The sequence below is a fragment of the Taudactylus pleione genome, unplaced genomic scaffold, assembly GCF_031769625.1.
Source record: "Taudactylus pleione unplaced genomic scaffold, aTauple2 ptg000615l, whole genome shotgun sequence".
Classification (NCBI taxonomy): Eukaryota; Metazoa; Chordata; class Amphibia; order Anura; family Myobatrachidae; genus Taudactylus; species Taudactylus pleione.
In genome coordinates, this window is record NW_028285017.1 from 5,165,061 (window position 1) to 5,187,875 (window position 22,815).

The 22,815-nt window shown below is 40.9% G+C and overlaps 1 protein-coding gene across 2 annotated transcripts in view; it reads right to left on the reverse strand.

Moving 5' to 3' along the window:
• The window catches only part of PHTF1 (putative homeodomain transcription factor 1), a 137,160-nt gene that overhangs the window by 12,466 nt on the left and 101,879 nt on the right, over positions 1–22,815 (reverse strand). Inside the window, exons 14-17 of one of the 2 annotated variants that reach the window (XM_088454432.1) lie at positions 8,423–8,554; positions 8,253–8,339; positions 5,805–5,960; positions 3,868–3,963 (exon numbers count right to left, since the gene is read on the reverse strand). In XM_088454432.1, coding sequence (XP_088310558.1) covers positions 3,868–3,963; positions 5,805–5,960; positions 8,253–8,339; positions 8,423–8,554 — 471 coding nt within the window. The remainder of the gene's footprint in view (positions 1–3,867; positions 3,964–5,804; positions 5,961–8,252; positions 8,340–8,422; positions 8,555–22,815) is intronic. The other variant, XM_088454433.1, reaches the window with a different exon arrangement.

Genomic DNA, 22,815 nt, shown 5'->3' on the forward strand with positions numbered 1-22,815 from the left:
GTAATGCCGTGATTCGCAAGTAATATGAGTGCGGGGCTTGCCATATTAACTCCGCCCCCACTTCGCCTGCTGTAAGGGGGGATATGTCCGTCAGGGGGGTTTCTAAGTACTCAAATTGCTTGCGCCAGTTGCGGGGGCCCCTCTGTGTGTGGGAGCCCCGAGACTACCGCCCCTGTCGCCCCCCCACTCCCCCCTTAGTATGGCCCTGGGCGCTTAGGGAGCGGAGCAGGGGCATGCCTTAGTAGCGTGTTGCCACCAGAACAGCAAGGAGGTGTCTATTTCCTACAGACTCCTTCTGCTGCATTTGAATTTGAAATGGACAAGATTGCACAGCAACTTGTGTGAGGCTCTGCAATTCTGTTCATCTTTGAATCAGGTGCAAAGTGCAGTATTGGAACTTTTTAAAATGTTATTAACAGGTCTTTTATGTAACAATTTGTTTTGTAGTCTTTTAAGCAGTGTTTATTTCTGTTGTGACACTCTACTAGGAAATAAGGCCTAATTCAGATCCGCTCACTAGGCTGCGTTCGCTCGTAGCTGCCAATGGTTAGCAATGTGTGCATGCATACGCATCGCAGTGTGCGGGCGCAAACTAGTCCAGGCGATTGAGAAGTGTTTGCTCGTTGCGCACAGCTCGCTAGACTGAGTGACAGGACAAGCCGTTTGTGGGTGGTAACGGGTTGGGTGAAGGAAATGGTGGAGTGGTGGTGCGAACGCAGGTGTGTTTGAGTGTCTCAACGCCGTTCCAGAGGCATGCATAATGTTCCAGAGGCATGCATAATTTGTACAGAGCGTCATAGTACACGTCACTTGGTTGTATTTCACACTGAATCACTCGCAGTGCTTACGGTATGGTATGGTCAACCACAAGCGCTGCGATCGCATCCGATGGTACTCGATGTTACTGATGGCTGCATACACTTCCTGGAGATGACATGCATTAATGGGCGTCTTAAGACAGGCTTGTGGGTGTCTGCATACACATCGCGATCACATGGCAAGGCATAGTGGGCGTGCTAATGCCTTGCCGTGTGATCGTCTGCCTTTGCTGAATTTGCATACGCTGGGTACGTGTGAACGCATCTAGCGAGCGGGTCTGAATCGAGCCCTAAGTTCTATAGCAGTTTGTGTGTTCATAGAGATTGATAAAAACCAGTTAAACTTTACAGCAATGCCATCTACTGGTGAAAATTAATTTTATTTTAAAAAGACCAAGTAACAAATAGGAAAAAAAAATATTATAAGAAATTATGACCTTTTTGCTGCTAGTAGTCTGAGGAATTTTAACTCTTTAATGGCCAAGCGGTTTACAATATTTGTATATTTATAATTTTAAGCATTGTTCAGATGTTTTATAAGTATGAGTAGAATAACCTGACATTGTTGATGGGATTAGCTCCTATAATTTACAGCAATTACTGCTCTTCAAATGAGTAGCAATATATTTTTATTTACAGTGGTACTAAACCAACAACACACCCCCATCTTCCCTCACCTAAAAGTACACCTGCACTCTGTACATATCAATGGGAGGGGCAGGTACCTGGAGGGCATTTGTAATAGGCATCTCTTCTAATGGGGGTACAAATATGGAACCAGGGGCATCCCAGAAGTAAGAAGCTGTGGACACTATGTTTTGTCTTAAAAATTAATAATAATAATATAATATATGCTCATTCTCCTCCACGTCTTCTGTCTGTCATCCATTAATTGTACTGCATGTATGTGTAATGGTTACACAGACCTGCAGGACAGACAGGTGCCTGCTGGGTAGTTTCCCATCAGCTACAATTACTTCTGACCGCGGCACACCATGTGTGCCACTGCAGTCACATACATCCTGAGACTTTCCTAATTCATGAATCAAGAAATTAGTTTTACTGAAAAGTTATTTTGCTGCTTCATATATACAGTATTAGAGCAATGGAAAAACAGGTTTGAGTAAGATGTAATGTGGAGGGACATTGATCAGAAGAGAGTCATGCGTGGAATAAGCTAATGTAGAGAGAAGTGTGGTTGAGAAGCTGGAGGGCAGGTTGACATATGAGGAGGGAAAAGCTGATGAATAGAGGAACATCTGAGGTATAAGGTAATGGAAAGGTACATAAGGTAAAAGCTGGAGGTTAGGGTTGGCATTCGAGAAAAGGTGGAGGTTTGAAGAAGGAGAAGTTTGTACATGCACAGAGGCATGTAAGGAAAAGATTGGTCTGCAGGTAAGAGAAAATCTGGTAAGATGAGGGTCAGGTGCGAAAAAGCTGGTTAGCAGGGGGCTTGTGAAAGAAATGTTGAGTATAGTGACATCTGAATGAGAAGCTGATGGGCAGGAGGGGTGGTAGTCAGGAAAGGCATGGCGAATAAGTTGTTGGGCAACGAGACCTATGAGGGAGAGCTGGTGGCAGAAGGTCTTGTGAGGGAGAAACTTTCGTGCAAGAAGCTTGTGGACAGGGGAGGTTATGAGGAAAAAGCTAGAGGGAAGGGGTGAGAATGTGAGGTAGAAAATGGAGGCTAGCACAATCTGGTTTGGAATGTAGCCAGGCTGACACAGGATTATTCTGTGTAAGCAAAACACAGAAAGGGGGGTGTCCCCAGATGTTTCCCAGCACACTAAATTGTACCTGCAACAATACTTTAAACTATTTAGTAATAGAAATTCAGAGATATTTGTTGCATGGATTTGCAAATACATTGTACTGTAAGCCACCATGTCAACTTCACGGCTTCTCTGATACTGGTGGTCCCTACACTGCATGATAACAGTAACGTGAATTTGGCCTGGTGGCTTACCATGTATTTGCAAATGCATGCAACAAATACCTCTGAATTTCTATTACCATATAGTTTTCAAATATTTTACAGTGTCTGGTCCGACATTTGTGAATTGAGTTCATGCATGCGCACTGCCAGAGGGAATGTAGAGGCACATGGGGCCGAGGGATCTTTGCAAACTGGACCTTCTTCCCATAAGAAAGAGCAGAGCTTTGGCAAACCACAATATGGTTCATGTAGTCAAACTCTCAAAACTTTACATGTTCGGATATTTGCTGAATACGGGGCGGTCACAAAACCCATAATTAACAAAAAATTGTATTGGCCTACATTTGATTAAATGGAAAGAAATTAAGTGAAAACTAAACTAAACAAAAAGACATTAATACTCTACGCTCACCAGTACATTATTAATTCCACTATAGCTACTTTAAGCTAAATTATGTAATAAAGATACAGGCTGTGCTTCAGCTTGTATTTTAATATTTAATTTGAACTGTGAACACTACTGTGTTCAAGATACAACATTAGAAAAAGTTGAAGTGTATCAATTTATGCTTACACACAGCCTGTTTGGCTTTCAAATTTATCTATTTTTTTATTGAGTTGCTGTATATCTGAGAAATCCAAGCATTTCTTTAGTGCGGAGTTTGGTTATGTAAAGGCTAATTATCAGGAGTCGTGGTTAGTGAGGAGGAGGTTATAACGATCTAGGGATTTTTAATGATTGTTAAAAGATAATGAGGCAGTGATGATGAGTGTTCAAAAATGTATGATGATTACAGGGTGTCATGAGCGTGTTAATACTGATACAGTTAATGATTAGCATGAGGATGGTGGTACAGATGATTACGATGGGGTTTTAGAGGTTATCCTAAAATGTCACTTGCTGCAGAAATTTTATTTGGAATATTCTGCCAAATACAACAGACTTGTCTATTGATTAATTAACAATATCTCCCACAAATATGTATTTTTATCTCAATAACAGTCCTGGGCACTTCTGGTGCATAATTGGCATAGACATCTGGCAGCAAAAGGTAAACAAGAGCCATTACTCCACTGTACTCCCCCCTATCATCACCGTTTTCATATACTTACTTTGATGAGCTTGGAGGACAATTTCAAAACATTATTCACAATATTGAGTTGTTCTTTCTTGTTTGGCTTCTTTTCCATTTTGAGATAAAGGTTGATCTTTAAAGGCAAAGTGGTATAATTTATACCGTGGTAGTTCTCAGTTTATAAATATAGTATATGCATATATACCATTTTCAACATAATTGCTAATAACTGCGATAGATTTAACAGATTGAGATGATTGTATTTTTAATTAAATTTACTTGAATTTAAAGAGATGACTCCTGGTTTCTTCTCTATTAAAATCCAAATTTGTTTTTAGTTTAAATGGTTTGAAATGCTTGCACTTAATATATGCAAATAAGCCATTTTCAGAACATCATTGGCCACTGGGCATAAACAAGACAATTCAGTACGGAGGCATGGTCCTACCTCGATACATCAGTTTTCTCTGTATCTAGAACTGATGCCAAGAGCTCATCAGTGTAAGATACAGAGCCCTCCATTGAAATTTTTGCCATTCCTGCATAAATATTATATTAAAGGTGTTCAAAGTGTTTGATTTTCTCCAAACATAACTCATTTAAGCAACTAAGTGCTATTTTAGACTCATCCGTTCACAGCACATTTCTCCAGTAGTCTTCTAGTCTGACTCATCCAGATGGTCTTCAGCAAACTTTAAACTGACAGCAATGTTGTTCTTGAAGAATAGTGGCTTCCACCTTGCTCTTGCTCTCCTTCCATACACACAATTCTTGTACAGTGTTTGCTTGATAGCGGAATAATGAACACCAGCAGAGGCTCCTACCCATTTGGATGAGGGGGACTGCTGCTGCCCGCGAGAGGGACACAGTCCCAGCTAGCCAAGTTCTGGCACCGCACATGTGCAAAACACCAGCTTCTACAGATTGCATCAGCTACAGTCCCTAGAAGCCAGGGAAGCACGTTCTCTGCCAAATGCAGCCCGGACTAGCAGTACCATGTGGAGAAAACTCCTCCCCTTGAGACTGCCTGTCCAGTGTGTGATTGGCAGGTAGCGCTTCCAATTGGAAGCCACTGCCAGTCAAAGTGTAGCCAGTGCAGTCACGAACTGCAACTGGCTCACTGAGGGGGAGCTGTAACCCTGCAGCCTCTTGGTAAACTCCGCCACTGACTAACACTGATATTAGCCAGTGCAAGAGAGCACTACAGACCCTTTGATGATACCGTGGGGTTGTATGTGATCTCCTGTGATAAAATATGCTTCATAGTAGGAGTGTTTTCATTTGGATGACCACTCCCGAGTAACAATGGTGTTTGAATTTTAAACATTTGTTCATTACCTGTATTACAGCAGTTTGGCGAGGTCCTCAGAAATCGAGGCATAGCATGTTTAACCATTTTGATCAATAAATGAATGAAATGCTGTATATATCAATTTGTGTGTGTTGACTTTTTATTTTTATGACTTAGATCAGGGTCTGGCAATGTGTGGCACTCACAGCTGCTGTGGAACTACACATCCCAGCATGCCCTGCCACAGTTTTGCTGTTAGATCATGTTAAAACTGTGGCAGGGACATGCTGGGATGTGAAGTTCCACAGCAGCTAGAGGGCCAAAGATCTGATCTGAACACATACAAGATCACATTTATGCAGAAATTCAAAAATTATTAAGGGTTCACAGGAATGGTAACACACTGTATATACAAACATTTTCCATCTCATTTCAGTGATCTATTTATTTCGTTCCGGGAAGTATTAGGCAATAAATTCTTGATTTTGGTGTGGTTTTTTTGTGTGTTATGAGATTTAGCATTTTGCATCAGTTTTTTTTAAAAAAGAGGGAAAAATAAATCAACCTGTAGTAGATTATGCCCATAATCATATGTGTCTATTGAAGATCTATCTTCCCTATCATCAGGCAAGTAATACATACAAAAGCTAAAGATTCTGACTGATGTCATACAATCGGCTTACCTCTTCAGTCAGTAGTATTGACACATTACTGTATTTTTTGTTGGTGTCTGATCCCAGTGAAGTCAGACGCAGCAGAAAGATCAGCAAAGCTATCTCCCAGATGAGGAACTCCCAGTTATACACGTAGTTTAGAAAGGTGGTATGTCCATGCAGAACCTATGCCGGAATGACACATAGAGGAGATTTTATATAGATATGTGGGTGTAGGGTACTAAAATATAATTAAGAATTTATATATGTCATAAATGCAGGGCCGGCACTACCATTAGGCAGCTTTAGGAAGCTGCCTAGAGCGCCGGCCACTGGAGGGCGTCGCTGGGTCCAGAAAAAAAACCATGAAGGATGTCCTCCTTTTACAGTGCACTGGTCGCAGAGCTGGATTAAGGAGGGGGTCACAGGGGGCACGTCACCCCGGGCCCCCCTCTCTCAGGGAGCCCGTCAGCCATTGATGATTACAGCTGCTGCAGTAACTTACAGTGCACTGCAGTTCGAGGGAGGCTAGGGAGGTGGAATCGGGACAGGGAAGGGCTACACAGCACTCAGTCAGTGCCTGGCTAGCAAGCATGAAGGAGAGGAGGGGACGGAGGAGCTACTGTGCTATAGACTTACAGACAGGGTACAGTACACTCACTGTCTGTTCTCTGTAGAGATCCAACTCTGGCTGGTGTTGGCCACAGGATGTATTCAGCATCTCGGCATGCCGACAGTCTAAATACCGGCGCCGGAATCCCAGCTCCAGTATCCTGAAGGTAAGTATTGGGGGTTAGTGAAGGGTTAGGGGGAGACAGCAGCTCCATTCCCCAAGGCAGACTGCCTTGAGGAAGGGAGCTGCTGTCTCTCGAAACGCGTTGGATCAGTGTGACAAGGGGATACCTGGAGATTCACTTGGACAAGGACTGTGGATGAGTTTTCCAGAGACCTCCATTAAATTACAAACTACAGGCTCTGTCAAGGAGACTTCTGGTAATTCTCCTACTGTACCTTCTAATCCATGTGGATTTTGCTCATATTGAATTGTTTTTCACATTGGTTTTTTATTGGAGACTAGTATGTGTGATGACTAGTTCAGTCTTATTTTACATATTGGAAGTCGTTTGAAATAAAATAATGTGTGATGTATTACACCATATCTCTATATGATTTTTGGTTTTTCATGTTGGAAAAAATCATCTAACATGAGGAATGTCATTGACACACAAGATTTAGTGTGTAAAATTTTAAGGAAAGTATACGGTTTTATTTGTGTGACACTAGCGCACTCTGAATTTTCACCATATTATATTTTGCTAAATTAAGGCGGTAGAGAAGGGTACTATCTATTGATTATTCAGTCTGCTGCTATTTTTGTGTTGGTTGCACCCAGGATACTCCAGCATTTTTTCTTATATAACTAAGGGGGCAGGGTTAGGTTTAGGCTGCGGGGAGGGGGAGGTTAGGGTTAGGCCACGAGGAGGGAGGGTTAGGCTAAGGGTTAGTGGTAGTATACTTACCTACCACTGTCGGGATTTTTACTGTCGGGATGCCACTGTCGGTATTCTAACCAGCGGCATCCCGACCGTTGGGAACTCATACCCAACCCGGTAGCCACAACTGCGGATGCTTAGACATGTGGCCATCTGCCCAGAAACCAGTGTGATCCATCACAGTCACCCCATGACCTGTGCTAACAGTGCAAGCAGGTCTCACTCTCTGCCACGACCGCCCACGTAGTCAGCCTCACCTCAGCACTGATATGCTATTGTGCATACCAGTATGCTGCCCCTGTCTCTCTCTCCCCTGTCTCTCTCTCCTCCCCAGAAGGTGAGGTGTGAAGTATCAGGCTGACCGCTGAGAATATTAATGGACCACTGGCACCGGAGTGTACATGTGAGTGTGACAGTTTCAACCACAGAAGGGGGGGCAGAGGGAAGGGATAGGGGGGGTGCGCTAGGCTGAAGCTATGCTTAGGGTGCCAAGAGACCTTGCTCTAACCCTGCATAAATGTATCATGTATCAAAGGACCTCCTCCAAATTCTGTGCTGATCTGGAGAAGGTAGTTCATAGAGGTGCCCAGTGCTTGGGTTCACTGGTTCGCTGTGGGCAGCCAGATCCTCACAGGTGTTGCTAATTTGGTAAGATACAATAGGCCTCATTCAGTGTGGTCAGATCTGGCTGCACACTGTTATTTCTTGGTCATTGTGAGATTGTGTTTCCCACCAATATATACACGTACAGTAATATGTGCTCAATTTAGTTTAAAATAACAAAATTGCACCTCCAAAACGTACAAATCTGTACAGATAATGGCTACTGTCCTAACTGTACACATGATAATTTTATTTTGTAATGTGAAATATTTTGTAACCATTTGTCGGTACACAACAGAAAGATTAAATGAGTCTAACAATAGTTGTATTTAGACATCTGTCTGCATGAAGCACTAGCTGAACATTACAGAAGTGAAGTTACCTGAGCACAGCAAATGAAGGCAATAGAGAGGGTTAATAAATAGACTGAAGATACAATTACATCCACAGATCTCTGGGGTCCTCGTCTCTGGAAAGGAAAAATATGATGTATCAGAATTAGGCCCACAGTGGAGTGTGCTTATGATCAGCATCTATTGTAACTTAGCTCACCTTTAAATAGGAGCGTAGAGACAGCCACAGCTTAATGTTCTCCACCTTCTTTAGTCTGAAGTGAGGGATTTCAGATTTCAGAGCTTTCCTGGCAGAGGTCAGGTGACTAAACAGCTTGGCTATCAGAAATCTCTGCAGGATCAGAGCAATGTATCACACGGCAACAGTGGAGGAAGATACAGGAGTTATAATTCATAGCTACAGAGGACCACAGTACATAAAAGGTCACAGATGAATTTTACACAAATGAACTTCTCACAGGAAATGAACCGCATAATATGACATTATACCATCCACACACAGCTTCTTGCAATGATAAATAAATACAGGCAGTGATCTTTATACAAGTGATGGGTTATGCAGAAACATGATTATCAGTGCCACTTCCTACAATGCTAAATCAGTAAATGAGTAGGATGACAGAGGAAGGACAAGTTCAAATTAAATGTCATTTAGTATATCATGGATGTGGTACTACAAAATATAGAATAATTCCTGTAAACCCAAAGCCACAAGCATTTTGAAGCATAAATCCCATCCCTGTATATGGTATTATAAAATGAAATCTAACAACCTTATATATGTAAAAAGAGTAGACCAAAATAATGTACAACTAACAGACTGAAAACAGTGCTATTTTAATAAAGGTGCAGATGGACAGAACTTAATAGGATAGAGTGCCCATCATAGTCTTAAACTAGGTACACACTATAAGATTATCTGTCCAATCTGGCTAGTTGAAATTAAAATCTGGTAATGTAAGGGAGTAAATGACATTCAACCATTTGTTGCCAAACACTGGAAAACAGACAAAAATGGTCGTTCAGACAAATTGGTTACATCAAACGTATATAACTAATTTGTCTGGACAACCATTTTTGTCTAGTCTACTCTATATGAACTTTATCTCTGTTTATCTGATTTACACTGTATATTTTGTTTTGGTCCTTAGATTATAATTTATACTTTGAGTCTGATCTTTGATAATTTAGTTTTTTCTGTTTAGTTGAGGAGTACTCTATCTGTCTTTTTGGAAGAGAACAGTTGGAGTTTTGCTGCACTGGTAACGCCATGAACTTTAAGGTGCATGGGAGTAGCTGCCCTCACCATAACTCTTATTTATCTTAGTGGTTAGGTTTGGTTAAGGAGTTTAGTTGTTAGGGATGAGACATACCTATTTGGGGTTTGGTAGGCAGGGTGGGGTTGTGTTGGGATTTTTAATTTTTTTTTATATTTCATTGTATTGTTTGTTTTTGTTATCTTTCTTATTAACATACAAATATCTCTATTATTTGATGGGAAGGGTGGAATACCTACGAGCGCACTTTTCTGTTACTTTTACCACAGGAGGGTGTTTTTTTTTATCCTCAGCATCAATTCTTTCCTAAGCTATATATTTTGAATGTTCTATCTTGGAATGTACGAGGTCTGAATGATAAGGTCAAAAGTTCACTTGTTTTGCAACAGCTTAAGGCCCAGAACCCTGGCATAGTCTATTTTTAGTTAGATTATTTTCAAATATTGTGCATTTCTTACTGATTTCCCAAATGTGCAGGTATTTGTACAATATTGAGGATTTTAAAGCAGTACTTAATGATGTCTTAGATAGATAGAGGGAGGATCTGAAGCTCCATGGTAGTGGGCCATCCTCCTTCTCTCGATTGATTTCTGAAATGGGCCTTGTGGAGGTACGGCACCAGACTCATCACATGGTTCGATGTTACATTTGTTTTTCTTCATCCCATTGTATGTTTTTGAGAATTGAAAGTGTTTGTTTCCCATACTTTACTTCCTACGGTTGATGTGGTAGATTATTTGTCCCATGGAGTCACGGACCACTCCACTTCGCTGTTAGTCCTAAATCTGAATTTTCCCAAGGGCACTTCCTTTTGGCAGCTTAATCAGTTTGGGCTGATGCAGATGGGGCGGCCATTTTCTGTTTTTTTTTAAATTTTGATTGCTTTATAAATATTCCAACAGTTTATGCACTGTGGCGCCCCCTTTTTCTGCTCCACTTTTAGAACAAATACTTTTCCCATTTTGGATTCGGGTAATTTAGATGGGGAAGATGTCAACCTAAATTTTGTTTCTGTGCGAGTGGACCAACGGTCCTACTCAAGTGAACTTGGGAGACTGGTTAAGCATTTTAGCAATCCACTCTGGGAATTCTTGTTCCACAAGACCATCTTATAAGGAATAGTATATAGCGCACTGACGTGCTTTTGTTTTTCTATGCAAACATTCAACATTCCTCGATCCACGGTGTCACGTGTGTACCAGAAATACCTCATGGGAGGCATTAACAAACACGGGTGACAGCACAGTGGCCGAAGGTGAGTGCTTAATGATCATGACCAGCAGCATCTGGCCAGAATTGTCCTTGGTAAAAGACAATCGACTCTGGCTCAAATCACCTCCACATTCAATGCAGGAGGTACTAGATGCATATCCAGCAAGTAAGTACAGTTTTCTTTAGCTTCCATAAGATATGGGAGCACAACACTGGACCTAGCGCCTCACCTGGGATTGTAATGTCGCTATTTGGACCCTGGAGGTATGGAAACATGTGGCGTGTTCCAAAGAATTCTAATTGTTTTTGGCTGATGGTAGGTTGCATGTGTTTTGCAGTCCCCATGAGGCCATGGACCTCAGTTGTCAACAGGGCACCGTGCAGGCTGGTGGTTGTTCCATAATGGTGTGAGTTGTTCTCTTGGCATGAGTTGGGTCCGCTGGTCCACCTGAACATGTCATTGACTACACTGCATTGCTTGATGACCATATGCAGCCCTTCATGAACTTCATGTAGTACGACAATGAGGAAATATTCTGTCATCGGTCCCAAGTTGTCCAGAATTGGTTCGAGGAGCATCATGGAGAGTTCCAACGAATGGTGTGGCCACCACATTTGCCCGACATGAACCCAATCAAGTATTTATGGGATGTGATGGATAGGTCCATTCGCACCAAAGATCCTGCACCTACAAATATCAGGGAGCTGTGGGAAACAATTCAGATGGCATGGGTCTATATCTTTCCGGAGTTTTTCCATCCATTTGTGGAATCAATGCCACATTGAGTTGCTGCATTTTGCTGGGCTAGAGGGAGTCTTACACGATACTAAGCAACTAGCCCATGATTTTTGGCACTTAAGTGTGTGTGTATATATATTAGGGATGTGCAGGCTCGGTTTTACCTGGTTCTTATCGCCACTTTACCGCAAATTCGGATTTATTATATTGGCTATCCAAAACACATGATAGGCGACAGCCAATAAAATGCCGTTTAAAGATCCGAGTAAATCCGAGTAAAAACGAACCCGCTCACCCCTAATATATATATATATATATATATATATCTGTGGATACAATGATATCCACAGAGTGCCTCTGTCTGTTTCACACAGAAAGAGGTACTCTGATCATATCATCTGAAGAAGTGGATATTGTTGTATATGGTCCATTTAGCTACCATTCAGATACATCCATTGATTTATTTTTGAAATTGTACTCAAGTGTGAGTACCTTAGGGGAGGGCTTGACAAATTTTTCTAAAATCTAGGAGCCAGACCACCGTCCCCCAATGAAATGACAGTAGTGTGTGAGGAGCACAATTCTGTGTGTTATGAAACGGTTATACACACTATACTAGTCCACAAAATGGAATTAGTAAAATGGAGGCTACCTTACTGCTCTGCACAGCTCCGCCTGCTCCACCCCTATTCCAGTAATAACAGACCTCATTTGCACATAAAACAATGGTGCCAGAAAGTACTACAACCTATCCCCCGAGCCAACCAACCCCCATGGCCACACTACTAAAAGGGTACCCCCAGGCAAACCACCCCTCCGCAGCCACATTGCTATGCAACTACCCCACGGTCAAACAACCCTCCCCTGGCCACATTACTGAGCAGCTAACCCCCCCCGGGCAACCAACCCTAATGGCCACACAACTAAAGGGGGTACTCGCCGGCAAACCACCCCTCTGGAACCATCCAGCCCCCAACCCCCTCATGGTCACACAACTATCTCTTCGAAGCCGCTCAGCAATCCCTGGCCACGCATAGACCCTTTTACTGGAGAGCTCTATGCAGCCGGAGTTAGGAGACAGCAGGCAGCCTGGACGTACATGAGGATCAGCGTAGACTGAGAATGACAACAGGAGTCACCGTAGGCCGGGACGGAGAGGAGGAGTCAGCATAGGATGGGACGGACAGGCAGTCATCGCAGGCGACACTGAGCACATGCACTCCTGTGCATGACATGACCACCGCAATACTACAGACAAGAATCTCTGCTGGGGCAGACGAGGATCTGCTTCTGCTCTCCCTGCAAAATCTGGGAGGCAGGCAGCAAAATCTAGTCGCCATGATGACCTGGCCCCTGCGATTTGTCAAGCACTGCCTTTAGGGCACTGGACTGCTATTGATAGGAATTGTGACAATCAACATTTTTCAAAAGCACAAAATTGTGGTCTGATGATGGCTTCTGCTACCTCTCAACATTATTACAGAGCTGATGGGGGAATTCTTGTCACCATGTGGGTTTGTTTACAATAACCACCTTACACAATTGCTATAAATTCCCTGAATTCTCATCTACTCAACCATAATCTCTTCCCATCAGTTAATTTTATATTTTCTGTAGCTCAGGCTTCTGAGAATCACATCTCACTTGCATTATTAAAGTTTATTCTTATTTAGCTACAGTACATTAGATTTACATTGTAATCTTCTTGATTTATTATGTTTTCTATAGGATAATATTCAAATGAGTATGTCATTATAAACAAACCTGTCCTGATTAATGAAATAAATGGATTTTATACTAGCTGCAGGTTCCAGACTGCCATTTATTTTACGTTTATACTAGTATCTTTCTCATCGTTGTTGATATCTTGCCCCTAATGAAAGAGAATTTTTACACAACACAGAGAGAGGAGACTGTGTAAAAGATTAAAATGAAAGCTGAACTTCCCCACTGTCTCTGAAGAAAAACAGTTCATGTTACTTCTAAGATGGTTCATTCATTTTTCATTCAGTCACAAAGATGGCATGAATTATTTGGAACACAAAGCAGAAACATTCCTGAGGCCCAGTGCATTTTGTTCTGCTTATTGAAATTTGTCCAAGGGTGCTTTGTGCAACATGTTGCAGGATTGTGGCCCGTAATATTCAGGCAGTAGAAAAACAGACAAAAAAATAAAACCAACATGCAAAGCTTTAACATATAGGTTGATGAAATTACTTCTAGTATCTATGAATTGAGTTAAATATTGACATTAGAAATTATTGACCATTACTTATTACTGCCCAATTTAGGAATGGAACATCGAAAGAAAACATTGGAAGTACCGATGTTTTTAATATTGAATACAAAACATTATTTAGATATAAACATTGATTCTCTGGAGCCGATGTTTACTTTTTTTTTTTTTAAACAAACTCTATACTTAAACATATAATGTTGTACAGTTGGTGCCATCTTGATACTCTAATTCAGGTACAAAACAATGTAACATGCTATTTCTGGAGATGGATTTCCAGGAACTGGAAAAGAGAATCTAGTAAAATTGCAGCCGTCCAGTTGGAAAACTCCAAAATGGAGATCTGAGTCGTGGCTCTGGGGGAAAGCAGAGAGGAGTCTGCAGACTTTTTGGCCTCTATCCAAGAATAATCTGATGCTCAATCCAGTGAACTTCGGGAATCCAATGCCATCTAGAAGATCTTGAGAGCAGGGGCCACCGTAACAACCTGAGGATCTAGGTCATACTAGAGGATGCAGTCCCTCCTTAGGGCATTATTGATGCTCTTACACAGGCTTCAACAAGTTGTTGGAGTCAGACTCAAGATCTGTGACTTGTGTTCCGCGATCCAGAGATCCCCAAATACATCACCTCAGGATATCATCTGCCATCTTCGTTTCTTTAAGACCAAGTGATTCTTCAGAAAAGCTAGACATCTCGACTACATTGTCTTCAATGGCCATGACATCCAGATCTTTCAGTACCTCTCTTGGCAAACTCTATAGCAACTTTGCGGGCTATGGCCCTTGACAGAGGAGCTTTGGCAACAAGGAATCAAGTTTTGTTGCCACACCAGATGGCACAGTGACAAAAATCTACTACAGATCAGATAAATTAAAAATATGTACTGCAAGCGTATTCTGCTTTCTGAGACTAATTACCATGTTTGGAGAATGGAGAACACTGCATTCCAGCATAAAAACCTCAATACCATCTGTGAAATACGGTGGTGGTGGTATCATGGTTTGAGCCTGTTTTGCGGCATCTTGCCCAGGATGATTTGCCATCTTTGATGGGACAATGAATTCTGAATTGTACCAGAATATTCTAACGAACATGTCAGGACATCTGTCCATGAGCTGCATCTCAAGAGAACATGGGTCATGCAGGAAGACAATGACCAAAGAATGGTTAAAGAATAAATTTTAAGTTTTGGAATGGCCAAGTCAAAGTCCTGAACTTAGTCCAATCGAAATGTTGGGGATGGACCTGAAGTGAACAGTTTATGGGAGGAAACCCACCAACATAACAGAATTGAAGCTGTTTTGTATGGAGGAATGGGGTAAAGTTCCTCCAAGCTGATGTTCATGACTTATCAACAATTAGAAATGTTTACAAGCAGTTATTGCTTCATAAGGGGGTCAATGAAAGCAAAGGTTCACATACTTTTGCCACTCACAGATATGTGATATCGGATCATTTTATCCAATTTTACGTTTGAAAATCAGAGGAAGTTTTAGGCCAAACTTCAGCAGAAATATAGAAAATTCTGAAGGTTTCCCAAACTTTCAAGCACCTGTGTGTGTGTGTGTGTGTATGTATATATATATATATATATATATATATATATATATATAATATTTTTTTTTTTTCAAAAGGATAGTGTGCTGCGCTATCGACTCAATTCAAATAACTGTCCTTATAGTATATTTAGATAGTCCACATATTTTGTATTTTAACAGAGTACAGCTTCCAATCGAGAGAGATTTTATCACCAATTGATATACAGTTCTAGAAGAGAAATATAGGCGCGCACAATGTAATAAAACGGTAAACTTTGTGTAATAAACATATCATAAAAAAAGTCTGACGAAGTTTTGAATATGACGAAACGTGTTTGGGCGTGCCTGGAATGGCGACATGTACTAACACACCGTTGAGAACTCCGTGGTAATAGATCCATTACACTGATGTCAGCCTCTGAAAGATCCTCCACCGGCTGTCAGAGTAACGGCTTGGTTCAGAGATGCAAAGCGCATAGCGGTAGTGACTGGAGTGACTGACAATCCACGTGCTATTAGGCTTTTCGTGAGCTGGCTAATGTTAACCTTAATGTACGCATTTATGATATTTTTATTACATAAAGTTTACAGTTTTATTACACTGTGAGCTACTATAAAAAAATATATTTTATTTATATATATATATATATATATATACACATACACATACATACATACATATATACATATCCACCTAGCTAGTCGAAACTAGAGAGAAGCACGGCACTACTGGATTAAAGACAACTTGTTTTATGTGAAAAGCATACTTGCTATTGTTACATCATAATCCTCATTTAAGGTCAACGTTTCAGGGCCACGCCGGACTCTGACGTCAGGACTGAGGAGATGTAGAGAAAACAACCACCGTCTAGCCAGTATATATATTGAAACAGGTAACAATAAAATTATTGCTGTTTTGACTTTTTATATATTGGTATTTACTCAAAAAGAATGGCTTCTATTATTATTATTATTTCGTTGTATTCTAATCTATTTTATGTTTTTTGTTTTTTTAAAAACATGATATGGTAGACAATTGTAAAGATATTTGTACCATGTTTAATGATGATAATATAATTGAAAATACATATAGGTATTCTATTGTTATATATTAAATTTACAGAGTTATATGAAAGTTTGTTTTGATTTGTATGGCTACTGTTTAAACATTCCATGAAGCTGTATGACACAGTGTTACAATATAACAGGCTGAAAGGCAATCATGAGAGGGCTTCTGTTAATTATCTTTGTGAAAACAATCAACTTAAGTAATTTGGATCACTATAAATTCAGGTATCTTGGGGCTAAGTATTTATCTTGAAAAAGTCCATAGATAAGGGACCGAAAGGCGTTGATCCAGCCAAGCTATCTTACAGTACAGCTAATTTGCTAGCAACCTATTGTGATTTAGCCATTATCCATTTGCCGGTTATATATTTGTTATTCATTGCTTACAAGAGGATGCAACTGTTGGCTAACACACTACCGCTAATTACCATAAGCAGAAAAGTCGTTGGGTGTTCACATTTCAATTACTGAAGTTTGTTGTGCCGGGTAGTTTTGCTTCAAAGGAACAGCATCTCGGATCTGGAACACAGCTGCTTCGCTCACTGCAGTCGAGTGTGAACACAGTACTGCCATTAAGTATTGCTGCATCCCTCGGAGCACGGACCGCTCCATGTCAATTCTCCCGCATTGTGATTGGCATAGGATCGGTTAACAGGGCGGCGAGTACAGAGTATACAACAGCCAGCTCCTGGCGAGGAACCTTATACTACTCAAAGAATAGTGAGACCTAAGTCATTTATCTATTCTAAGCAGCACACAGATAAATATTTGGGATTTAACCGAGGAGCTGCACACAAAGTATATATGTGGATTTCATCTTGGAATACTATTCTCAAATTTTTTCAGAACTTTTAATTTTTGGACACTTCTAGCCAGCAATGTGATAAGTATTTGGTAAATATATATGTATATATGCTTGTGATTCTAGCAACAGGAATTTCATATAATGGCAGTTTTAAAAGTATGAGCTTCAATACTGTATGCTTTTATTTATGTAAATTTGTTTATATGAAAGTCTATTAAATTAGTCTATATAAGGAAAGCCATTCTTCTTTTTTCTACTAGTCATATGAACAGATTCTAAATTTATACTTATTTATCTACTGTGATCCCCCCGTATTGGCACAGTTTCCTTTTTTAATATATGTTTATTATTTATATAACGGGTCATTAGAGTGTCAACATTACTGCTCCAGTATAATGGAATGGGGTCCCTAACAACAAAAGAGACTGTATAACATTGAAGCTGGTTAAGGATTTTGGGAGGAAGAAACCATGCTTTTAAAGCTGTATAAGTCACCCTTAAAGATGAGCTGTGCATTGTAGCTTGTCAGACAGCCTGAGCCTACCACCTTTGCAGGCTACAGTAGATCTTAGTATCAGAGAGTAAGCTGGGTACACACCTATTTGATTACTCTGTTGATCAGGTAATTGTCCCCGATCAGCCGGGTGCTGTGTCCCAAGCCTGTCTCCCTGTCTGCAAGGCTTCTACACACTATGCAGTAATAGCTCAGTGTGTACGGGCTTCAATGGGATTAGGAGATCAGGCCGACAAATAGTAAACAGCCAATAAGATGCGATCTCCTGATCCCGACTGTTGCAGTAGAGTTATAAGCTGTTTAATGGCTAACGATCCTGCAATGGTACAGCATACACACTAAAGATGTGCACCTACCCCCATGTTTTGGTTTTGGATCTGTATTAACTTTGTGTTTTGATTTTACCAAAACCACCCTCACAGGTTTTGATTTTGGATCTGTATTTTTGTTTTTTTATTTGAAAAACTGCTAAAATCACAATTTGGGCCTGGTTTTGTTCCTACAATATTATTAACCTCAATAATATTAATTTCTAGTCAATTTTGACCACCTCACAGCTGTCAATATTGTTTTCATCCAGTTCAGGCCAAAAGGTTGCACCGAAGCTAAGCGATAGCAGTGGGCGGCACAAACATGTGGCAGTTCAACTTCCAACATGGCACATCTAGGAAAGAGAATGGCACTGCAGTGGCAGACAGGATGGAATTTTAATAAACTATAGTACACCATAGAAAGAAACCAAGAATGTTTTTATTAATCAATAACTACTGTAGATCAGAGGCCCATGGGAGATGGAGTATGTAAGTAGTTGAAGACAGGGAAAGAAAGGAAGGATTGGATTGTAAATTTGATTTAATATTTGGGTTCTGAAGCAAATTTATGAGGGAGGAGGGGGGGAATGGCCAGCGGGTCAACCTCCTAAATTAATATTTGTTGTATTCATGTAAGATAGACTGATTTGGAATTTCCAGCTCTGCAGTGCAACAATTAATTTTCTTGACTTCTTGTCAACTCTTGTGAGAAATCCTTGGCTATTAAAATTATTTTCTTTTCTAGTTAATAAGTGGGTGGTACAAACACGTGCCATTTTGGAAGTTGAACTGCCATATCTAGGAAACAGAATGGCACCCCAGTGGCAGACAGGATGGCAGTCTAAAACTATACGACCCCATACAAAGAAACTAAGAAAGTTGGCCCAAAGTAGATGAATGTATGTAGTTGAAGGCAGGGAAAGTAAGGAGGATTGGTTGTTTGTAAATTTAATTTAATTTTTGGATTCTGAAGCAAATTTATGAGGGAGGAGGGGAATTTTCCCATTCACATCAGTACCTGCCCCAGTGGGGCTACAGTACTTGGTGATTCAGAATTAAAAAAAAAAAATTAAAGGGGCATGCAGATGCTATCTGTGGCAATAAAAATTTCTGGACATTTTCAGCATTCAGCAACCTCATGTTGAAGATTTCAGTGGCTGTGGCAGTTCAACTTCCAACATCTAGGAAACAGAGTGGCATTGCAGTGGCAGACAGGATGGCAATTTAATAAACTATAAAAATGTTTGTCGTCTACGCAAAAAGACAGTCAGCAATGCCCCAAACAGCACATAATGCAAAGAGGTGCAAGATGGAATTGTCCTTGGGCCCTCCCACTCACTCTTATGTTATATTAAAAAGGACATACATAGTTTGACATCCCAATTGCTTCAGCAACAGGGACTTGTGGCTTAAGTGATTGGTTTGTTTGGGCCCCCACAAAACAAGCTACCAATGGGCATCTGACATTGCTGGCAATGGTCTCTATGTATAAACTCGCTCTACAAAGGCAAGGTGTCGTCGTCGTCATCATCCTAACCCTCATTAGTGTATACATCATCTTCACACAATATTAATTCATCCCTGCTGTAAGCCACCATTACAGGTACCTCCTGGACTTTAATGAAATTGCCAGTAAAGTTCTTCCTCATGGAATATGTAGATCATTTTGAACATCATCTCTTCTACATTTTGAGGAAGTAGCCTCCTACGTTGACTGCTGACAAGGTACCCGGCTGTGCTGAAAACTCTGAGTACACACTTTAGGTTGGGCTGCTTAAGTAAAGCAAAGCCAGTTTTTGCAAGGGCCTCAAAATTGCCATTTTTTCCTGCCAGCAGTCAAACGGACTGTCTGACATGCTTATTTGAATGGTGTCATGAAAATAATCCTCAACGATTCTTTGAATGGTGCCGTTTTAGATGGAGTCGCTGTGAGGTGTAACTAATTTCTGGCAATTCTTTTAGACCCTACCAGATGTCAAAATGTTGTATTGACTCATCTGCATCACCAGTCGGTTTCTTAGGAAAGCTAAGTTTGTTCCTGGCAGCCACAATTGCCGGAGAAACTAAAGGAGAAGTTGCAGTATCATGTGCCGCTTGAGCTCACAACTTGCCAACAGCTCTTTGCATCTCTTCAGAGCTCAGTTGTATTGATCCTATTTTAAGATGCTGACAATCCTTGGATCCTGGTGTAGCTAATAAAGGACTTGATCTACAAGTCCGACATACTTAGCAAATCACTTAGTTTCCAGCCCTCCTTCAGTTTCTTGAGCTGCTGATTAGGGTATTCACCTGACTCAAGCTGTAAGTGTCTGAACTCTCTTGACGGTGAAAACTTCGAAGAATTTCAGCACCTAGCACAACACAAAAAGTTTTCTCCACTACGCTGGAGTAATGTACACTCTCCCTATGTTATGGCTGTTGTGTAGCTTTGGATGACTTTTTGCTATTCCTCCATCTGCTGAAGCATATAAAGGTGGAATTCCACTTTGTTACTACATCTTGCTTTAGCTGGTGGAAGGGCAAATTAAATTGTTCTTTCAGGTGCTGCAATCTTCTACATGCAGCTGCTGAATGGCAAAAAATGTTCAGGCCACAGACAGTATCTCCTGCATGGCCCTGTACTTTTTCCAAAAAAATCTGCACCACCAAATTGATTGTGTGAGCAAAACATGGGACTTGTTCGAAATCACCTAGTTGTAATGCTCTCACAATATTTGTGGCATTGTCAGAAATCACAAATCCTGAGGAGTGTCCAAGTGGGGTAAGCTATTTTTCAATGACTTCCCTAAGCTTTTCTAAGAGGTTGACACCAGTATGCCTCTTCATGAAGCCAGTGATACAGAGAGTAGCCTGCCTCTGAATGAGCTGGCTTTTGTTAGATGCTGCAGCTGCTGTTTGTGCTACTGAAGGCAGCGAGATGTCACAGTCATGTAATGTTTAGTTTGCCCTGTTCCGCTTGTCCACATATCTGTGGTTAAGTGGACAGTGGGAACAATGGAATTTTGGAAGCCACTAAGTTTTTCTTATAATGTCCATGTACAAGCGGGTGATTGCTTTTCTAGTGAAGTGGAATCTTGATGGGATTTTGTAGTGAGGTCTCAGGACCTCAATTAACTGTCTTACACCCACTGCATTAATGGTGGATATTGGACGCAGATCTAATACCAGCATAGCTGTTATAGCATCAGTGATCTGCTGTTCAACTGGGTGACAGCTGTCATACATGCTTCCTCTATCAAAGGATTGTTTAACAGTCAATTTTTTTAAACTACTACTAGTAGTAGCCATCTTGGTCCCCTTCTGTGGTGAAGATCCACCCCCAACAGCAGCAGCAGGCATAGTGCTCAAGGATTCTTCTGTAGAATCCAGGATAGGGGCAGACTCACCTAGTCTTATCAAATTGGATGCAGGACTACTGCCGATCATTATTGATATTGAAGAGGAGGTTGTTGGTAGTGGAGATTGCAGTTGCTTGGATCTAGCAGAGAGAAGGGAGCTAGCTGAATCTGGACTGCATGTGTTACTTTATTAGCATAAATTTCAGATTTTGACAAAAACTTCATGCACTCACTGCAAATGACGTAACAGGGAGAAAATTCCTAGATGGTTAAAGTCCCTACCTCTACTTACTTTTGCTTTACAAACGCTACAGATGGCAAGACAAATGTTGTCCGGATTTTAACAAAAACAACTCCACACATAAGAGGTGGATTTTTTCATCTTATGCCCAGGCATGACAATGGCCTTATCACGGACAAGAACTGCTTCAACTGGTGCCTGACTTACATAAACAACATCCTTATCATCAACAACCTCATTAGCGCCTGTGTCAGCTACACAAATATGCCCCTCACCCTGTTGCAATTCAATCATAGCATCCTCAATGTTTAGGTCAGGAACTTATTGACTTATGCTGCTCATGCTACATTGGCAGAGGGTGCAGAAATGGAAGAAGGCAGCTACTCTATGAGTACAGAAAGACATACTTAGACTCTCCTCAGGGATTTGTGACATTTTTGTTTCTGAACATAGTGTGTTCTACTGCCTCAGTGGTTTTGATTTTTTTTTGACACCTCTTCTAGACTCTGGGTGAAAAGGTCTTGCATCATCATGAGAGGCAGAAGAAAATACTCACTGACAGTTAAAGAACAACCATTTATAAATAAAGGCCAAGGCCTGAGTCTTTCCTTGCCATGGAGTGTGGTGAATGACATGTTGGCAATTTTTTGTTTTTCTGCACTAAACTTTCCCTTTATTAGAGGTGTGTTTTTTTTACCACTGTAAATAGTTTTTTTAATTTCAGATGCCTTGACTTAAACCCAGTATCATCATGATGACTGGTAGTGGCAGCAGCTGCAGTGATAGTATTTGGTTGCTGCTCCTGCTCTTCTCTAAACGTCATTATCCATTTTTCAATTCGCAGCTCAGCTCACAATGCGGGGATTCAAAGGACTTTTATATTATGTGTGTGAACAAATGCACTGGGTACAGTGCACAGAACAGTATAAACAATAAAAAATTATATATTCTATTTTATCAATTCACAGCTCAACTCACACTGCGGGGATTCAAAGGGCTTTTATATACATGTGAACAAATGCACTGGGGAACAGCGCACACAAGTTGTACAAACTTAAAAATATTTTGTTTTTACTTTTTCTTTACTTTTTTTACTTTTTTCGCAACCGGACACTGCAGAGTCACACTGCTTATATGTGAATGCAGTGGGGTATGGCCTGCTGAGTCAGTGCAGCATCACTGTGTGACGGAATAATTAGACTAAGGGCACTGCACACAGCACAGCCACTTGTGGATGGACACAGGGACAGGGAGTGGATGGACACAGCAGAGCCACTTACGTATGGACACTGCACAGCCACTTGATAAAC